We start from the raw sequence: 17,414 nt of genomic DNA, 5'->3' as shown, positions 1-17,414 counted from the left end.
AATGAAATGACTTCATGACCCATCACTATACTGTGCCCATGCGGAACAATGCGCATGCGCGGTTACCTCCACGCCCGCACCTGAGGAAAAGGATGTTGCGCATGCGCAGTCGCAAATCAGGAATTGGTGATTCAGGAGCTACCGGTTTGTTGTTGTCGGTGTTGTTGTAGTTATTTCAGGGGTGATGTCCGCGTCCTCAGCCGAGGCTCTGGCCGCGTACTCCAGCGGTAAAATGGCTGATAAGGACGCAGGCCTGGAGACTGCGCTCGGCAGCGCGTATTCCCCGGTGGACTACATGAGCATCACCAGCTTCCCACGCTTGCCCGAGGACGACGTAGTGATGGCCGCGGAGAGCGGCCTCAAGTCCCGAAGAGACGAGGACAATTTCCTGGGTGAACAGGACACAGGTGTGTTACCAGTCTCAATGAACTTAATGAACTTACATGTTATAAAGACAATCAGTCAAAACCCCTGTCTTTAATTATGACTTATTTTTTTATCATATGATCAGAAGGAAAAGACTGTTGTGAAATAGTGTTGTGTTGTTGTTTTGTGCGCAGTGTGTTTGACTTCTGCACACATTCTGTTTGATTTCTGCACATTTGTCTGCACCATCCTTTACTTATGTGTATCAATGCACTACTGTATATTCCACCCATATTTATGCTTTTTATACAAACATTCATACATGTACATCATGTTATTTGAGCATGTTATATGATATATTTTATCCTTTGCACAATTATATTGTATATTAAATATATAAACACCATCTCTTATTATTGATCGTGGATGAAGGTTACAAACCATGTAGTAAAAGTAGATCCATTCGAGAAAAAGTGTCCCTTTAAACTTTCACTTGAGTAAAAGTACAAACGTTTTTGCCTTCAAATGTACTTAAGTATCCAAAGTACTATGATTTATTATAACTCTAGTGTTCGTAAGTTCAGTAACGAGTTACATTTACATCATTCCTGTACATTAGTGTTAATCATCTTCTGCACCTGTACATTATTCGCTCTCACCTTCATACATACGGAGCCTAAACCCTCATTTAACATACTGCTGTTTATTGTAAATAGGCCACTTTTGCACTTCTGGTTAGATGTTAACTACAGTTCATTGGCTTTACATGTACTTTGCACAATGACAGTAAAGTTTAATCTAATCTAATCTGATTTAAACATCACACTTTTTTTGAAATTTGGCAGCACATTTGGAGAAGATTGACACTATTTGGGAATAGTGTATCTGGGACTTTTCAGGCCTTGTGCAAGTCAAGTCAAGAAACTTTTATTGTCATTTTAACCATATATCACTGACACCTTACAAAGTGAAATGAAACAACGTTCCTCCTGAACCCTGATGCTGCATACAACAACAGTCACAGAGAACAGACTAGTAAGTGTCTTTGCTACATAAAGTGCATGTGTGCAACCTGGTGCAAACAGTGCAAAGACAAACGCGAGACAGTGTCGGACAACGCGGGACAGTGTCGGACAACGCGGGACAGTGTCGGACAACGCGGGACAGTGTCGGACAACGCGGGACAGTGTCGGACAACGCGGGACAGTGTCGGACAACGCGGGACAGTGTCGGACAACGCGGGACAGTGTCGGACAACGCGGGACAGTGTCGGACAAAGCGGGACAGTGTCGGACAACGCGGGACCGTGCAAGACTGACTCCGCCAGTTACAATGTCTGTTGTAACTGGGTTTGTGACGGGTGTGTGACGGGTGTGTGACAGGTGTGTGTGGTCGTCCACAATGTTGTTTGCTTTGCGGATGCAGCGTGTGGTGTAAATGTCCATGATAGAGGGGAGTGAGACTCCGATGATCTTCTCAGCCGTCCTCATGATCCTCTGTAGGGTCTTGCGATCCGAGACGATGCAGTTCCCAAACCAGGCAGTGATGCAGCTGCTCAGGATGCTCTCAATAGTCCCTCTGTATAACATGGTCAGGATGGAGGGAGTGAGATGGGCTTTCCTCAGCCTTCTCAGGAAGTAGAGACACTGCTGGGCTTTCTTGGTGATGAAGCTGGTGTTGAGTGACTAGGTGAGGGTATCCGCCAAGTGAACACCAAGGAATTAGCATCCATTAATGATCAGTGGAGAATGTTTGCTCTGTGCTCTCCTGAAGTACACAACCATCTTTTTGGTTTTGTCAACGTTCAGAGACAGGTTGTTGGCTGGTGCACCTCCTCTCTGTATGCTGACTCATTGTTTTTGCTGATGAGACAAACCACGGTCTTGTCATCGGCGAACTTGATGATGTAATTCGAGCTGTGCATTGCTACACAGTCGTGAGTCAGCAGAGTGAACAGCAGTGGGCTGAGCACACAGCCCTGAGGGGCCCCAGTACTCAGTGTGGTGTTGCTGGAGATGCTGTTTCCGATCTGGACTGACTGAGGTCTCCCAGTCAGGAAGTCCAGGATCCAGTTACAGAGGGAGGTGTTCAGGCCCAGTAGGCTCAACTTCTCCAGCAGGTGCTGAGGGATGATTGTGTGGAATGCTGAGCTGAAATCTATGAACAGCATTTGTACATAAGAGTCCTTGTTGTCTATGTGGGTGAGGGCCAGATGAAGGCTCGTGGAAATGGCACGTTGGGATCGTAGGTAAAATTGGGCATAAAATATTTTGGGAATGTGGGATGGAGCTCTAAGAGCTTTTGGGGAGGTATGTTTCAGAAATTGTGTGCTTCTTTGGGACAGGACATTCAGGGAAAATTGATTTGTGCATTTTGGAATTTAGATTTTATTTGGTAGGGAGTTTATTTGGGAATTTGGGAATTTCTTGGATATGTGGGATGTGCATTTGACAAAAAGAAAAATAAAGGCGGTATGTTTGTGGGATTTTTGGGTAGCACATTTTGAAAAATTGGAGGTGTGTTCTGGGATTCGGAATGACGTGTTTTGTGTTACGGAAAATAATTTAGGGAGATGTTGACTTATAAATGTAATCATATTTACATATATGAACATGGGATTGCTATTTTAGACCATCCTGTTCCCTATTTAGCCTCAATTTGCTCTTCACTCTTCTGGGAAGATGTTCCACTAGATTGTTTTTTGTGGCGGTTCATTCAGCCACAATGGTGTTAGTAAAGTCAGGTACTGATGAAGGTGAGAAGGTTACTGGTGTGCAGTCAGCATTCACATTCATCCCCAAGGTGTTTAATAGTGTTTATAGCAGGAGATCTTCCAAATGCAAGAACAGGTTTGAGATTTCTAGTTCGAGTAAAGCGAAAATGTGATGCTCCAGCATCCAAAGATATCCGATACAACTATGTGTCTGACTTTGTGCTGAGAGTTCTGGGAAGAACCTCATGTGGGTGGAAAAGTCAGGTGTCCCAATGCTTTAGTCAGCGTTGTTGATCCAAGCAGAAACATGATCCAGACTTTTATTTCTCCCATGTAGACTCTGATAGAGTCTTTACTCGAGGTCTAATCCTTTAGCAGTGTTTGCGTTAGGTGGAGTGACTTAACCTTCTGTTACATCATGTACTCCGATGCACATGTAAGTTCTTCCAGAATTCAGGCTCTTCTCTTATTGCTTCAACATTAAACATTTACAAAGCTAAAATGTATAACAATTTCAACAGTGCAAAGCAGCTTTAGAGAAATAATTAGATGAAAATTATACATTTTAAATGCATGAATGCGTCCCTGTGAATTTGGTGGTGAGGGAAAAAACTCCCCGAGACTGCATGAGGAAGGATCCTGGAGAGGAACCAGACTCAAAAGGGAACGCAAAGAAATAAACACATTGCCGATTCAGCTTTAAACCTGTAATTGATTGTCTTCAGTCAATACTTATTCATTAACATTATCAGTACAAAACCAATAAAATTGCATCTGACCGTAATTTGCTTTGAAGTCTGCAAAAAAAACCAAACAGATTATAGCTTTTTTATAATGTTGCATCAAATCAATGCCGTATGTTTAGTGTCATTGCATTTAAATCATAATTATTTATATTAAAAAAATACATCATATCGACAGTTTCTCAGAGCAGCGTATTGTGTAATGATATATCGTGATATTGAGATCGTGTGATCTATCGGTCAGCCCTAATCGTGTGCATTTGGTGTGTTCTCAGACCCAGATTTGTTCCTGAAATCGGCTCGTCTGCAGCGTTTGGCCTCATCTGCATCGGACCTGGCCAGTCACGATTCTTCTCCCCTGAGAGAGACGAGGCGAGACCCTCTGGCGGAGGACTGCGCCTGTACACGAGACGGCCTCACAGTCCTCATCACAGGCTGCCTGACCTTCGCCACCGGGGTCACCATCGCCCTCATCGTGCAGATCTATTTAGGAGAGCCGCAGGTACTGAGATCATCATCATCTGAGTTCAGATTAGAAACTGTAGTAGCTCTATTTACTTATTGAACTTAATGAATTGCTTGATTTATTTATTTATTATTATTTTTTTGTTGAAATTACTTTTAGAAAGCTTTTAACTTTCTGTACTACCATAATAAATGCATTTTAATTTGGGGCAAATAAAGTGATGGATTTGAATTATCTGTCTGTTTGTCGGTCTGTCTGTCTATCTGTCTGTCTCTCTGTCTAGCTGTCTCTGTCTGTCTATATGTCCGTGAAGGTCTGTCTATCCATCTGTCTCGGTCTATCTATCTGTCTTCCTGTCAGTCTCTGTCTGACTATCTATCTCTTTCTCTCTCTGTCTATTTATCTCAGTCTATTTATGTCTTTCTATCTGTCTAGGTCTATTTATGTGTCTGTCTGCCTTTTTGTCTGTCTCTGTCTGACTATATATCTCTCTTTGTCGGTCTGTCTGTCTATCTTTCTATCTGTCTGTCTATCTCTCATTCTGTATTTATGTACTTTATGTCTCTCTGTCTGACTTTATTGCTCTCGGTCTGTCTGTCTGTCTATCTCTGTATCTCTCTTGGTCTGTCTGTCTATCTTTCTAGCTGTCTGTCTATCTATCTCTCATTCTGTATTTATGTACTGTATGTCTCTCTGTCTGACTATCTATCACTCTCGGTCTGTCTCTGCCTGTATCTCTGTCTGTCTGTCCGTCCGTCTGTCTGTCTTTGTCTGACACTCTGTCTGTCTGTCTGTCTGTGTGCATCTCTCTTGGCATACCTGTATATCTTCCTATCTGTTTATCTATTTCTCATTCTGCATCTATCTCTCCATCTGTCTGCCTCTGTCTCTCTAGCTGTTTGTTTGTCTGTCTCTCTCTTGGTCTGTCTATTTATCCCTCGTGCCCTTGCAATCGGTACAGGCTTTTCTCCCTTTTTTGTGCTTAACACAGTACTTAGGAAATAAAGGAGATGTGGAACTGAAGAAATGTAGGACCACATGCTGCATAGGTTTGGAAGATCATACAATAGTAGTCTGTATGTTTTATACAGAAATGATTAAGAAAGTTGTGGTCTACTATACTGATTTAACCCCATATTGATTGATGCAATATTATGAGTAGGATAAAATGAGCAGTCCATATGTTATTACTGAACGCATATCCTGGTGTTGTTCCAGATCTTTAATCAGGGTGCCGTAGTGACAGACGTGGCTCACTGCACGTCTCTGGGGTTTAATGTTCTGAGTCAGCGAGGTTCCAGCGTAGACGCTGCCATCGCCGCTGCTCTCTGCTTGGGCATCATCCACCCCCACACCTCAGGCATCGGCGGGTACGAACTCATCCCACACACTCACTCACTTAATCAGTAAAATCAAAATATTACCTTCATCTCTCCAATTTCTGCTCGTACAGTGGAGGAGTGATGCTGGTCCATGACATTCGGAATAACGAGAGCCGCATCATTGACTTCCGTGAAACGTCGCCCTCTGGCCTGCAGGAGGAGATGCTGCAGGACCTACAGCAGAAGGTAAATCTGAATCCGAGGCAAAATGCAATTGATATGTCTGGTCAATTCGTTTTCATACTGCACATAATGGAGCTGGAAACTTGATGATCAGAAATGACAGAGATCACAGTTAAATACATAACATTTATATAACTAACTAGTTACATTTATTTTTTTGTTTTGTTTAACCAAATATGCACCACACCTCACTTTTCTGCAGCACTACAAATCTGTCCTTTGGTCCAGAAATTTCTGTATTGTCATTTGCAAAATCTAAAATCTAGTTTGCCTCCCTTTTTTTTTGACTGACAGTCCTGAAAGCCACGCCTCCTTTATTGAGACTGAAGGCCACAGAAGCCTTGCTTTCTTAATTGGTTCTTACAAGTGCAAATGTCCCGCCTTCTTTAGTAAAGACGGACACAGTGGCCACACTTGTTTTGCTGTGAATGAGTTATATAGGCCACGCCTCTTTTATAATTGTCATTGATAAGAAGGCCACGACTCTTTTTCTGTGACTGACAGACCCAGAGACCACGCCTCCTTTTCAGAGACTGCTATGTAGTGACCACGCCTCTTTTTCTAAAACTGACAGACTCAGAGACAGTCTTGTTGGCCACACCCCTCTCTTTATGACTTATTAGTAGAAAGGCTATTTCTATTTCACTGCTACAACAAAAATCTTAAGAATCTCATCCATCAGCCTCTGAGCTGTTCATACATTCAACAACACCAAGAGTTATTCAGAAGGTGGCTTTGACCTTTGGGATGTTGTTTTTCAGTGTAATTCGAACTGAAACTCATTACAATGATCACTTACACAGAATTAAATTGACTGTAAGCCAGCCTGGGTTTATGTATCTGATGGTAAACTCAGATTAGTGTGTTTGTTGAACATCATCGGTTTGCTTTTGTTTGCTTTTCAGCCGGGTCTCATGGTGGCAGTCCCGGGCATGCTCAGTGGACTGCATCAAGCTCACCAGCTCTACGGAAAGTACGCTCAAATTCTCACTTATTATGCTCACAACACGTCCCTCGAGGTTCTCTCTTTCTCTCTCTCTTTTTTCTAATTTACACCTTTTCCATGTGACACCTGAGAAACCTGAATGTGTAACGAATACTAACTAGAACACTAGAGCTTCATCTCTTCTTCTTTTTTTTTTTTCTTTTTTTCTTTTTTTTTTATGCATTTTGGAAAAAGCGATTTCTCAGCTCATTTGGATCTAAATGTAATCACGTTTCCCTCCAGAAAGTCTTGGAAGGAGGTGATCACCATGGCCGCAGACGTCGCCAGGAACGGCTTCAACGTAACCCATGACCTGGGTGAGCGTCCTTCAGTTCACACTGATTGTAGATCTGATCAAATCCGTGTTGCGTTAGAATAACGTGTTTATTTTCTATAGCGGACGCTCTGTCCCAGATTAAGGTAGAGAATGTCTCCAAGGCTTTTCTGGAGCTCTTCCTACCTGGAGGACATCCTCCCCTCTCCGGCCTCTTTATGAAGCGCCAGGATTTGGCGGCCATTTTGGACAGAGTGGCAGCCAACGGGATCTCCGAGTTCTACGATGGAAATCTGACGCAGGAGATGGCGTCTACGGTACAGGATCTTATAACATTATAGTGATAGCATCAATAAGAGTGTTTGTAATAGAGGTTGACTGAAAGTGGTTTAAAATGGATACAGAATAAAAATGACAAAATAACAATAAATAAATTGATTACAAAAAGTACTGAATCATGAAAATGTGTATCATGAAATAAATATGAATATATGTAAAGAAAGATATTATTAATACATTAACTATTTTTATTTTAATATTAAAATAATGAATAAATATAATGTTGCGCTCTCCGTGCAGCGTGCAGTCTCGCGTGTACAAACAAACAGCATGTGGTGTCAGTGATTCGCCTCTAGGGGCCGCTCTCGTAATGGCAGCGGATCGGAAACCAATCGGTTTGGATTTTTGCAGATAGTTCCAGCAATCAACTATTGGTGACCTCTAATATGTGAGAGGACAAAGAGTTTAAAGAGAAGAACGTGCAGCTAACTTTTTCTAGAAAACAAGTTTGTAGACACCTGAGCATAAGATTAGTTTTTTTGTTTTGTTTTTTAATCCCATTCCATATTTAGTTCCCATTTGCTGTTATAATAAGCTCCACTAGATTTAGCGGTGATTCATTCAGACACCAGGGTGTTAGTAAAGTCAGGTACTGATGTAGGTGATGTGAGGAGGCCTGGGATGCAGTCAGTGTGCACATTCATTCCAAAGGTGATCTTCCATTCCAACCCATGGAAAGCAGAATTTCATAGATCTGGATTTGTGCTCAGACGCAATGTCATGCTGGAACAGGTTTGGGTCTCCTAGTTCAAGTAAAATGAAAATACAATCCTGTACAATTGTTTTAAAAGAACCATTAATGGAAGGTGTCCAAATACTTTTGGTTGTAGCGTATATAAAGTTCAACTGGTAAAAAAATTGTAGATCGCCAAAGATTTGATATGATATGAATTTAATCATGCGTTTGAACCGGGTTTGGACTAAAAATCCCAGACACACTAATGATTAGCACGAGCACACAGGCTTCTTTTATTAACACTGATAAGCTTCTTACAGTGGGTCTAAAATGGTAGGAGGAAACCATGAAGATCACACCTCAAAAGTTAACGAGTGATGCATTGATTTAAAAAAAGTGTCCATCGGATCTGAGTTGGCTTTTGCTACGTGAATATGACGCATCACAACGCTATGGAGATCGAGGCGTGTCCTGAGAGTCACATAGCATACAGATTAACATGGCAGAGGTAGAGCTGTAACTTCCTGCACACACAACAGGAACATCTGGTTTTATTTAATCTTTTTTCTTGTTTTGCACTATAAAGGCGTGTGAGAAAGGGGCATGCGTTACAAGTCAAAATGCCCTTCAGCAAATTGCTGATTTACCATATTGAATTGCAGAGCATCGGATTTTATTTTGCATATCATCGTAAATAGAGGTGAATCGTATCGTATCGCATCGTATCGGTAGCTGCTTCATGAATATATTATTAATGTATCGTATCGAGGGTTATTTATAATTTTTTTTATATATATGTGAGATTTTTGGTGTCTTTGATAAATACCTTTGGAGGTGTTCAGTGTTGATGCTGGATCTGTTTTGTGGCTCAGGTTCAGGCCAGTGGAGGAGTTCTGTCGGAGCTGGATTTCAGTAACTACTCTACAGTCCTCCAGCAGCCGATACAGAGCCGTTACCAAGGTAACCATCTCTCCGTTTTTATACTGAGCGATAAACCGTATTTTTTTTTACATGATTTGCAGTAATAACGAGGTTTCTTTATTGTTGTGCGATTGTACGGTTGTGATTTCAAAACTGTAGAAGTAACACGAGGAAAAGAACTGAAAACAAGAATAGCATGATGGCTAGTGTATAAAAAACTGACACTGGAGACTCCTTCCATTTAAAACATCCTTATTGAATAACAACCTCCTGTGTGTGTGTGTCCGTGTCCGTGTCCGTGTCCACATGTGCAGGTTATCAGATCATGGCTGCACCTCCTCCTCACGCTGGAGCTGGCCTTCTTACAGCCCTCAACATCTTAGAAGGTTATAACATCAGCAGCCAGACTCAGAAGAGCAGCACCCTCCACTGGATTACTGAGGTACTGCAGGCAGGATAATGACTTGATGGTTGGATGGATGGATTGAGAGAAAGACATAGAGTAGCTGCTTAGACACAAAACTCTGATGCAAAACTAAAATGTTAGATACTATATATATATATATATATATATATATATATATATATATATATATATATATATATATATATATATATATATATATTTATATATATATATATATATATATATATATATATATATATATATATATGGTGCTCATATATATATATATATATATATATATATATATATATATATATATATATATATATATATATATATATATATATATATATATATATATATGAGCACCAATCCACCAACACCCAGGAGGATTAAAGTAGTGCTGGATATCGATGGTGCTCACACACATTATTCACTCTTTGGACACAGTTCACTGAGGGTGTACTCACTTTTGTTGACAGTTATTTAGACAATAATGTGTGTTTTGTTATTTTAGAGGACAGTAAATCTGTACTGATACACAAACTGCACACTGATACTCTAAAATAGATCCACGTTTTATTTCTATAGTTTTGTCCCTCTAGAAGATAGTTGCTGAAATGTGAGGGGTGCACTTACTTTTGTGAGGTACAGTGTGTGTGTATTTATGTATGTGTGTGTGTGTGTGTGTGTGTGTGTGTATAATAATTTTCTTGTCTTTGTATTTTCAGACTCTGAAAATCGCCTTGTCTCTGGCCAGTGCTCTTGGAGACCCCGTGTTTGACCCGTCTGTCTCTGAAGGTGTGGATCGTATGTTAAGGTAAAGGGAACTCGCAGATACACATGTCGCTGTGAACATGGTTTCAGACACAATACATGCAAATGACTTCTCGGGTAATTATAATAGTGTATATAATTGTGAACCACTTCTCAAAGGCTGACTCCTGGGATGAGCACAAAACAGGGTTTATGATTACAGCAGCAACACAATCTGCATTTCTATGATCCTGAATAAACCCTTGCTGTTTTGTGTTCCAGTAAAAGTCAAGCTGCTCAGTTCCGGCAGATGATCAACAACTCGTACTCCTCTCCTCCTGGTCACTACTCACCCAGCTATGCTCTGGAGGAGGGCACAGGGGTCAGCCAGGTCATGGTCATGGGGCCTGATGACTTCATCGTCTCTCTTATGAGGTAAACAGAATGACGAAAAGTAGGGAAATAGATAGTCTTCAGTCTGCATATCCATAATTCATCCATAATTTTCAGGATGATGGAGCAGTTACTGTTTCGCTGCGTCTCTGTTTATTGCTGCTATAACGTAAGCGTTAACAGAACTCGTTTCTTTAGCTTTTCCTTTTTAAAGGTAACAATAAATGGATAAAAAGCATGATGTGTTTTTTATCAATAAATCAAACATAACAGTAACCATCGTGAAACATTTTGGGACGTGACGTTATAGGAAAACCTTCTCACCATCCTCTGCTAGTGTTCTCAGTGGATTCCTTACATATTAAGTAATTAGAATTCTTGGAATTTTGAAAGGGTTTGTTTGTTTGTTTGTTTGTCTTCAGCTCTATGAATCAGCCTTTCGGCAGCCGCATCGTGACGCCCTCGGGAATCCTCCTGAACAGCCAAATTCTCGACTTTTCCTGGCCCAACAAGAGCCGAAATTCTGCTCCAGCCAATCCGGTACACAGAATTCCCTTCCTGTTCGGTTGATTTATTCGTTATTGATTAATAATGTTATTTTATATCCGTATATTTAAGAATTTATCCATGTAGATTCAAAACAGCTTTTCCTCTTCATTGAATTTAAATCTTTCCGTGTAGAAATATGAGGCGGTATCAGAAAGTTGTAACACGCCAACAGGTGGCAGCACAAGGCTGCGCACACAGTCACAGGGAGCACCGACCTTCAATAATCAGTGTGTCAAAAGACATCATCCTGTGTACATCAGGAGCTGTACAACTGGTGCTGTTTACTCCAGAACCCCTTTGCTATAGTTATGACATTGGGATTAAGTAGTCTGCAGTTTTTTCCCCCCCAAGTTTTGGTGCTTGGTCCCCGCAAATCGCACTTGCAGCTATAATTAATATTATATTTATCCAGATTTATTATAATTAATATAACTTAATTTTGCGCTCACTTCCAGCACAACAGCGTTCAGCCTGGGAAAAGGCCACTCTCGTTCCTCATGCCCACCGCCGTCAGACCCTCACTGGGTGTCTGTGGTACCTACATGGCACTCGGATCCTCCAACGGCGACCGAGCGCTAAGTGGCATCACACAGGTTCAGCAGCTTCACTACATTTCACTGTTTATACACATGTTCTAAAAAAACACGGCACATCTCGAGGTTTCTTTTTTCCATTGTAAAAAAGCGCTCTTCAAATTAAAATGTTTTCAATTATTACAAATAAATATTATTTAGATTTATTTTGCGTCTCTCATCCCCTTTTATAGCCCAGAAACTAAAATACTTTTTCAAAATAAAATGTAAATAAATGAGAAACAACAACAAAAAAAAAACACCTTGGCCAAATGTAATATTTAAAAAAATACAGTGGAACCCGGTTATGTCGATGTCCTAGGGGGTCGCCAAAAAGCATCGAGGTAACCGATGATCGAGATAAACGAAAATCAAAATGGCGGCAGTATATTAACGTGCTTGAAATTTCTTTATGTACATGATGTGCGTTAATAAATGAGAACGTGCATGCACGTGTTTTTGGAGGGTTTTTTACACAACAGCGTTGCTGCGATTTGTTTGATGAAGGCATGCTATAAAAATACATACAGTACATGTTTATCTGTCAGGAATCCACCTGCCACGCCCCCTTCGGCCCCCTTCAGCGTGGCAGGTGTTTTCTCGGCCGCTTTCTCTGAAGCTCCCGGCTTCAATCCCGCACATATGGTGCTCGTTTATCATCATCACCAGCTCCTATTTAAACTTCCACACTCTCACCGTCCGTTATTGTTGGTATATGTTGGTTCATGGCGGTCGTTGTTATCGCGCATGCGTATCCCAGTACGTGTCTTCCCACCGGCACTCTCTGTTCATTCTATGCTTTTGCTGCTCATCCCACGTTCCGCTTTCGCCTCCCGTTCATCGCATAACATTTAACAACAAAAGGCACATGTGCAGTAACTAACAGCAGAGATTCACCAGTATACAATACAACACCTGGAGCAGCTATAAGGTTTGATTTTTCCGCCACTTCCACGAGTTCTTCTGCGGCTGCACCGAGATAACCGACGTTAAATGGCAAATTTTTCCCCCCTTGTGCTCGAGATATCAGGGTTCAGCGACATAACCGATAAAAAAATGCTTAGTAAAAGCGAGAATTTGGTGGTTCCACTTCAAAAACGTTAATAGGGTTGTCGAGGTAACCGAGGGCGAGATAACCGGGTTCCACTGTATATCTATTTTTTTTTATAATAATATTATTATTTAGTAGTTTTTAAAAAGTTAGGTATTTAATATATAATTCAGCTAAACCAACTACTAGAATATTTGTATAAAATCTTAAGATATATAATTATTATTTTTATTATTACCATGAGTATAAACTATATTTATGACTAAATAATTTATTTCAATGAAATATATAAATTATAAATATCTAAAACCAACAAAGCTATTTAATAATTAAGATGATTAAACATTGTGTTTCTTTAAATTTTACTATTAATAATAAATATAATTTTAAATAATCCACCTTAAAATAGGTGATGCAAACGTTTGCACCTGTCTGTATTATTTTATTATTATTATTATTATTATTATTATTATTATTATTATTATTATTATTATTATTATTATATATTAAATCGTTTTTAAATGAAATGTTAGTATTTAAAATATGTAATCCAACAAGGTTATTATGAATGATAATTGTTAATTATTAAATGATTATTTGTGTTGCTTCTATTATTAATAAAAATAGTTAAGAATAATTCCAGGTAATCCAGGTTTTGCACCTCTAATTCTTCTTATTGTAATTATTGTAATTATTATGATTATTATTAGTTCTGTAAGCACTTTGCTCACTGTTACAGGAGAGCTTTATTCACTCTGCATTCAGAAGGAATGCACTATCATGCTTTTTTTATTGCCTTCCTGAAGGTTCTGATGAACGTCTTGTCTCTGCATAAGAATCTAAGCGACAGCCTGACCATTGGACGGCTTCACCCTCAGCTCCAACCCAACACGCTCTTGGTGGATGGTGAGATCTTTCTTTCATACTTGTTTCTGAGCACGAGCATGAGCCTCGTTCCTGGATCTGAGATTTTTGTGTTTCCCGGTATAGCTTCGTTTCAGAGCGCAGACGTGGAGACGCTGCAGCAAAAAGGCCACAATGTTCAGAGGGTGGAGGTCATCTCACTGGTGGAGGGAACCAGGAGAACCAACGACATCATCATTGGAGTGAAGGACCCTCGCAGCGCCGACGCGTCCGCCCTCACCATGTTAACGTCCATGCCCTAATCCTGTCCACGTTTCCGCCACAATGTGCTCTACTGTGTGTGCAATAACGCAAGCGTAAACTGAATGTAGACTACTAACACACACACACACACACACACACACACACACACACACATGGCATGCTGACTCCCGGAGGTCACTAAACTACACATCATCCACGCTGCCTGAAGATTAAATTCAGATCTGGTGTTAAACTTCGTTTCAGGCGATCTGATCACAAGCGGACTGGTCGTCATGGAGACGTGAGCTAATCACTTTAAAGATTTTATTTACTTCTAAAAACTTCAGAAGTTCAGAATGCTCGTTTACATGCGTCTCCTGTTACTCATCGAATCAATCATATATTTGTGGTCCTGTGGTCCTGGGGGGCGGAGCTTCATAAACACTGGAATTGTTCAAATCTCCGACTGTTAAAGACACGATCTTACCAACTGCACCGTAAAAATAACCACGAGTTATTCAATTGCCAAATATTAAAATAATAAATCCATTAAATGTATATTTATCTCTCTCTCTTTTATTATTATTATTATTTAAATAGAAATTAAGCGAATGAAAGAAAACGGTTTGCAAAACAATGCATAAATTTCGTCTTGCTTTTCTAACAAACAAAAAAACCCCACTTTTTAATCCATATATAGTTACATTTGATAATGTAGAGCATCTTGTCCAGTCTGCTGTCTCTTTTGCAGCATAGTTTTAGAAGACTCCTTCTATACTATTTAATCAACATCACATTGCACATTTTACGTGAAAGCGTGTGCCAAATGAGCCGTTACCATAGTAACGATAACGTCTCGAAACATAAATCCGCAGCTGCCATAGAAAAAGAATCACCTTCCGGCCAATCAGAATCCAGACTTCCGTGGTTTGTTAATAAAATGAGCGAAACGTTAACACGAGGTCTGAACAGGTTTCGCGTTTATACACGTGTAGAACATGAAGGGCTGTTAGGGGGAGGAGCTTAAGTATAATCAAATCAGCCAATCACCAGTGTAGTCTGAGATTTCTGTCTTGTGATGCAGTTCAGTAGGATTGAGGTGCAGTGACTGGGCAGGTGGTTCCCTGATAAATATCACTCCAGACGTCTGTCTGCTCTCTAAATAACACACACAGAACTCAGACGTGCGCTCGTCTCTTCGTCTTGTTGTACGGTGAAGTCGGTTCCAACGAGCCGCAGTCCAGACGGAACCAACACATGGTTCAGGATTCCTTTTCGTTTCCGGAACCTTCCCTGCTCCAAAACAACCCCAAACATTAAACTTCCACCTCCATGTGGGGGTGAGGGGAGTCTGATCACATCTTCTCTCCTGTTCTCCATCTTACACAAGTTCTTCTAGTAGAGACACAAATTTCCCATTTGGACTCCACAAAACATTTTTTTTCCTCAGTCTCAAAAATCATAAAAGTCTTCAGTGTTTCCAAATTTTTCACAGGCACTATACTTAAGCTCCGCCCCCGTTTGACTTGAGCCACCAATCACACCCTATAAATATGAATATTAATATTAGTTTGTGGATTTATTTCTCACGTGTACAATTCAAGGATTAAAAAATGTAAAAAAGAACTGATGAGAATAATGTGGAAAATTATCATGGAAATTATTTAAGTGGAGAATTATTTGGTTTGTTTGTTTGTTTTTTAAATAAGAATATAAAAGTGTAGTGTGGGTGTACATTTTGCCAAAATGTTCGATGAGTATGCTTTCTCGCCATCTTTTTTTTTTTTTTTTTTACCCTGAATATTTATTATTGTTTATTGCGTGCAGAGTCTATGAATAAGATCTTTACGAGAAGGTTTAATGTAAATCAAAAATGAAGGATGAAGTTCTTCCTCAGTGGTGTTTTTTTTGTTCAGTTTCTACATATTTGCACTTTTTCTCTTTTTTCTTTTTTTCTTTACCTTAGTGTTGCTTTGAAGGATGACGTTGCTGTGTGTGTGTGTGTGTGTGTGTGTGTGTGTGTGTGTGTGTGTGTGTGTGTGTGTGTGTGTGTGTGTGTGTGAGCTAATTTCAGCGTAGGGTCAAGGACTAAATGAAGTGTTTTATTTCCTCTGATTTTGCAGCACAAAATGGTTCTAGTTTGGAATATTTCAATATGTTGAATATGAATGAACTTTGATTTGCTGTGAGTTTATTTTTCTCTCTCTAATGTAATAAAGCCTGCCGTCATGTTTATGTGCTGTGTGTTTGAGTTTAAGTGACTGCTATAAATCTCACCATCTATATACCGAGAAATTTAACTGCTGTTCAGTGCGTTAAATTTATTTTTTGTTATTTAATGTCTGAAAATCGAACGCCTTTTTATTTTGAAGATGTGATAAAATAAACATCTACAGCGAAGTGACTTTTTTTCTTTTTTCTCAGTCAAACTGTTTTTTTTTTTATATTGAACTGGCCAAAAGTATTGGGACACCCGACTTTCGCGCACATATATGGTTCTTCACCAAACTATTACCACAAAGGTGTACACACAATTGTATAAGACGTCTTTGGAATTAGGAGACCAAAACCTGTTTGAGCATGACCATGCTCCTGTGCACAAAGCAGTCCATGAAGATCTGCTTTTCATGGGTTGGACGATGTGGAAAATCTCCTATTATAAACCCTATTGAACACCTTCGGGAGGAATGTGAAAGCTGACTGCACCCCAGGAACCTCCTCACCTTCTCATCTACATCAGTACCTGACTTTACTAACACTATTGTGGCTGAAGGAATCTTCACAAAAATCTAGAGGAACATCTTTCCAGAAGTCTGGAGCTCATTATAATAGCAAATGAAAAGTAGATGTGGAATGGGATGACCGGTGTTCACAAAATTTTGGCTGTATAATTTATTATATAAATATAATTAGAAATATATATAATTAAAATGTAATAATAATAATAATAAGTAACTTATGAAAAATAAACAATAGAAAGTTGCATATAAATATGTTTAAACTTGAAATCTGGAAAACAATTATTTTTTATTGTTTTTCATTTATTTGTTTATTTATGTAACTTTTTTGCTTTGCTGAATGTCACCTCACATTCAATTAATGTATCAGTTAATATGTATTTTTATTATATTAATTATTTAAAAAACATTTTTAAATTTAATCTTTTACTGTGACTTATTTGAATCAAACTATTTCCCTATAGGATCAATAATGTATTCTTATATTAATCAAATATTGAAACGACCAACAAAAAAAAAAGGAAAAGAAACTGTCGCGCAAGGGAATCTGGGATATGTAGTTTTGTGACGAAAGTAGTAACTATTCACCTTTTGCGTATTAAAGCTGAAATATGTTGTTTATAGGGTTTGGGGGTGGTTTGTTTGTGGAAAATGAAACTATAGAAAGTTGTTATATTTTGAAAATAGATGCGAAACGTATTTAGGCTCATAACAGAAACGAAGTGAACTCATTTATGGTATCTACCGGAAAGCGGGCGTGAGCTACCCGCTGTCGTAAAGTCGCTCAAAATCGA

The 17,414-nt window shown here is 39.5% G+C and overlaps 1 protein-coding gene across 3 annotated transcripts; it reads left to right on the top strand.

Annotated features, from left to right (window-relative positions):
• ggt7 (gamma-glutamyltransferase 7) lies at positions 1 to 16,282 on the top strand. Of its 3 annotated transcripts, none has more exons than XR_014530161.1 (16): positions 1 to 407; positions 4,098 to 4,324; positions 5,507 to 5,658; positions 5,742 to 5,856; positions 6,759 to 6,826; positions 7,082 to 7,155; positions 7,236 to 7,429; positions 9,000 to 9,087; positions 9,363 to 9,490; positions 10,186 to 10,274; positions 10,493 to 10,645; positions 11,026 to 11,143; positions 11,608 to 11,745; positions 13,582 to 13,681; positions 13,766 to 14,058; positions 16,073 to 16,282. XR_014530161.1 is itself a non-coding variant. In XM_083520907.1 (15 exons), the coding sequence occupies exons 1-15, from the start codon at positions 185 to 187 to the stop codon at positions 13,939 to 13,941; spliced, it is 2,043 nt and encodes a 680-aa protein (XP_083377033.1). In that variant the 5' UTR covers positions 1 to 184; the 3' UTR covers positions 13,942 to 16,282. The 3 variants fall into 3 exon arrangements, 1 of the variants encoding a protein (XP_083377033.1); XR_014530162.1 differs by having other exon boundaries at positions 13,766 to 15,639; positions 16,022 to 16,282; XM_083520907.1 differs by having other exon boundaries at positions 13,766 to 16,282.
• The last annotated feature ends 1,132 nt before the right edge of the window (positions 16,283 to 17,414 follow it).

Source organism: Silurus aristotelis, assembly GCF_946808225.1.
Source record: "Silurus aristotelis genome assembly, chromosome: 19".
Lineage (NCBI taxonomy): Eukaryota > Metazoa > Chordata > Actinopteri > Siluriformes > Siluridae > Silurus > Silurus aristotelis.
Note: the sequence above shows the minus strand (reverse complement) of the source record. Positions and strands in the feature narration are given on the sequence as shown.

Bases quoted from the DNA above. Each gene is read 5' to 3' on its own strand.
- ggt7 (XM_083520907.1), top strand. From the start codon at position 185: ATGTCCGCGTCCTCAGCCGAGGCTCTGGCCGCGTACTCCAGCGGTAAA. The intron at 7,156-7,235 runs GTGAGCGTCCTT...TATTTTCTATAG, and splicing joins CAACGTAACCCATGACCTGG to CGGACGCTCTGTCCCAGATT. The intron at 9,491-10,185 runs GTACTGCAGGCA...TTGTATTTTCAG, and splicing joins CCCTCCACTGGATTACTGAG to ACTCTGAAAATCGCCTTGTC.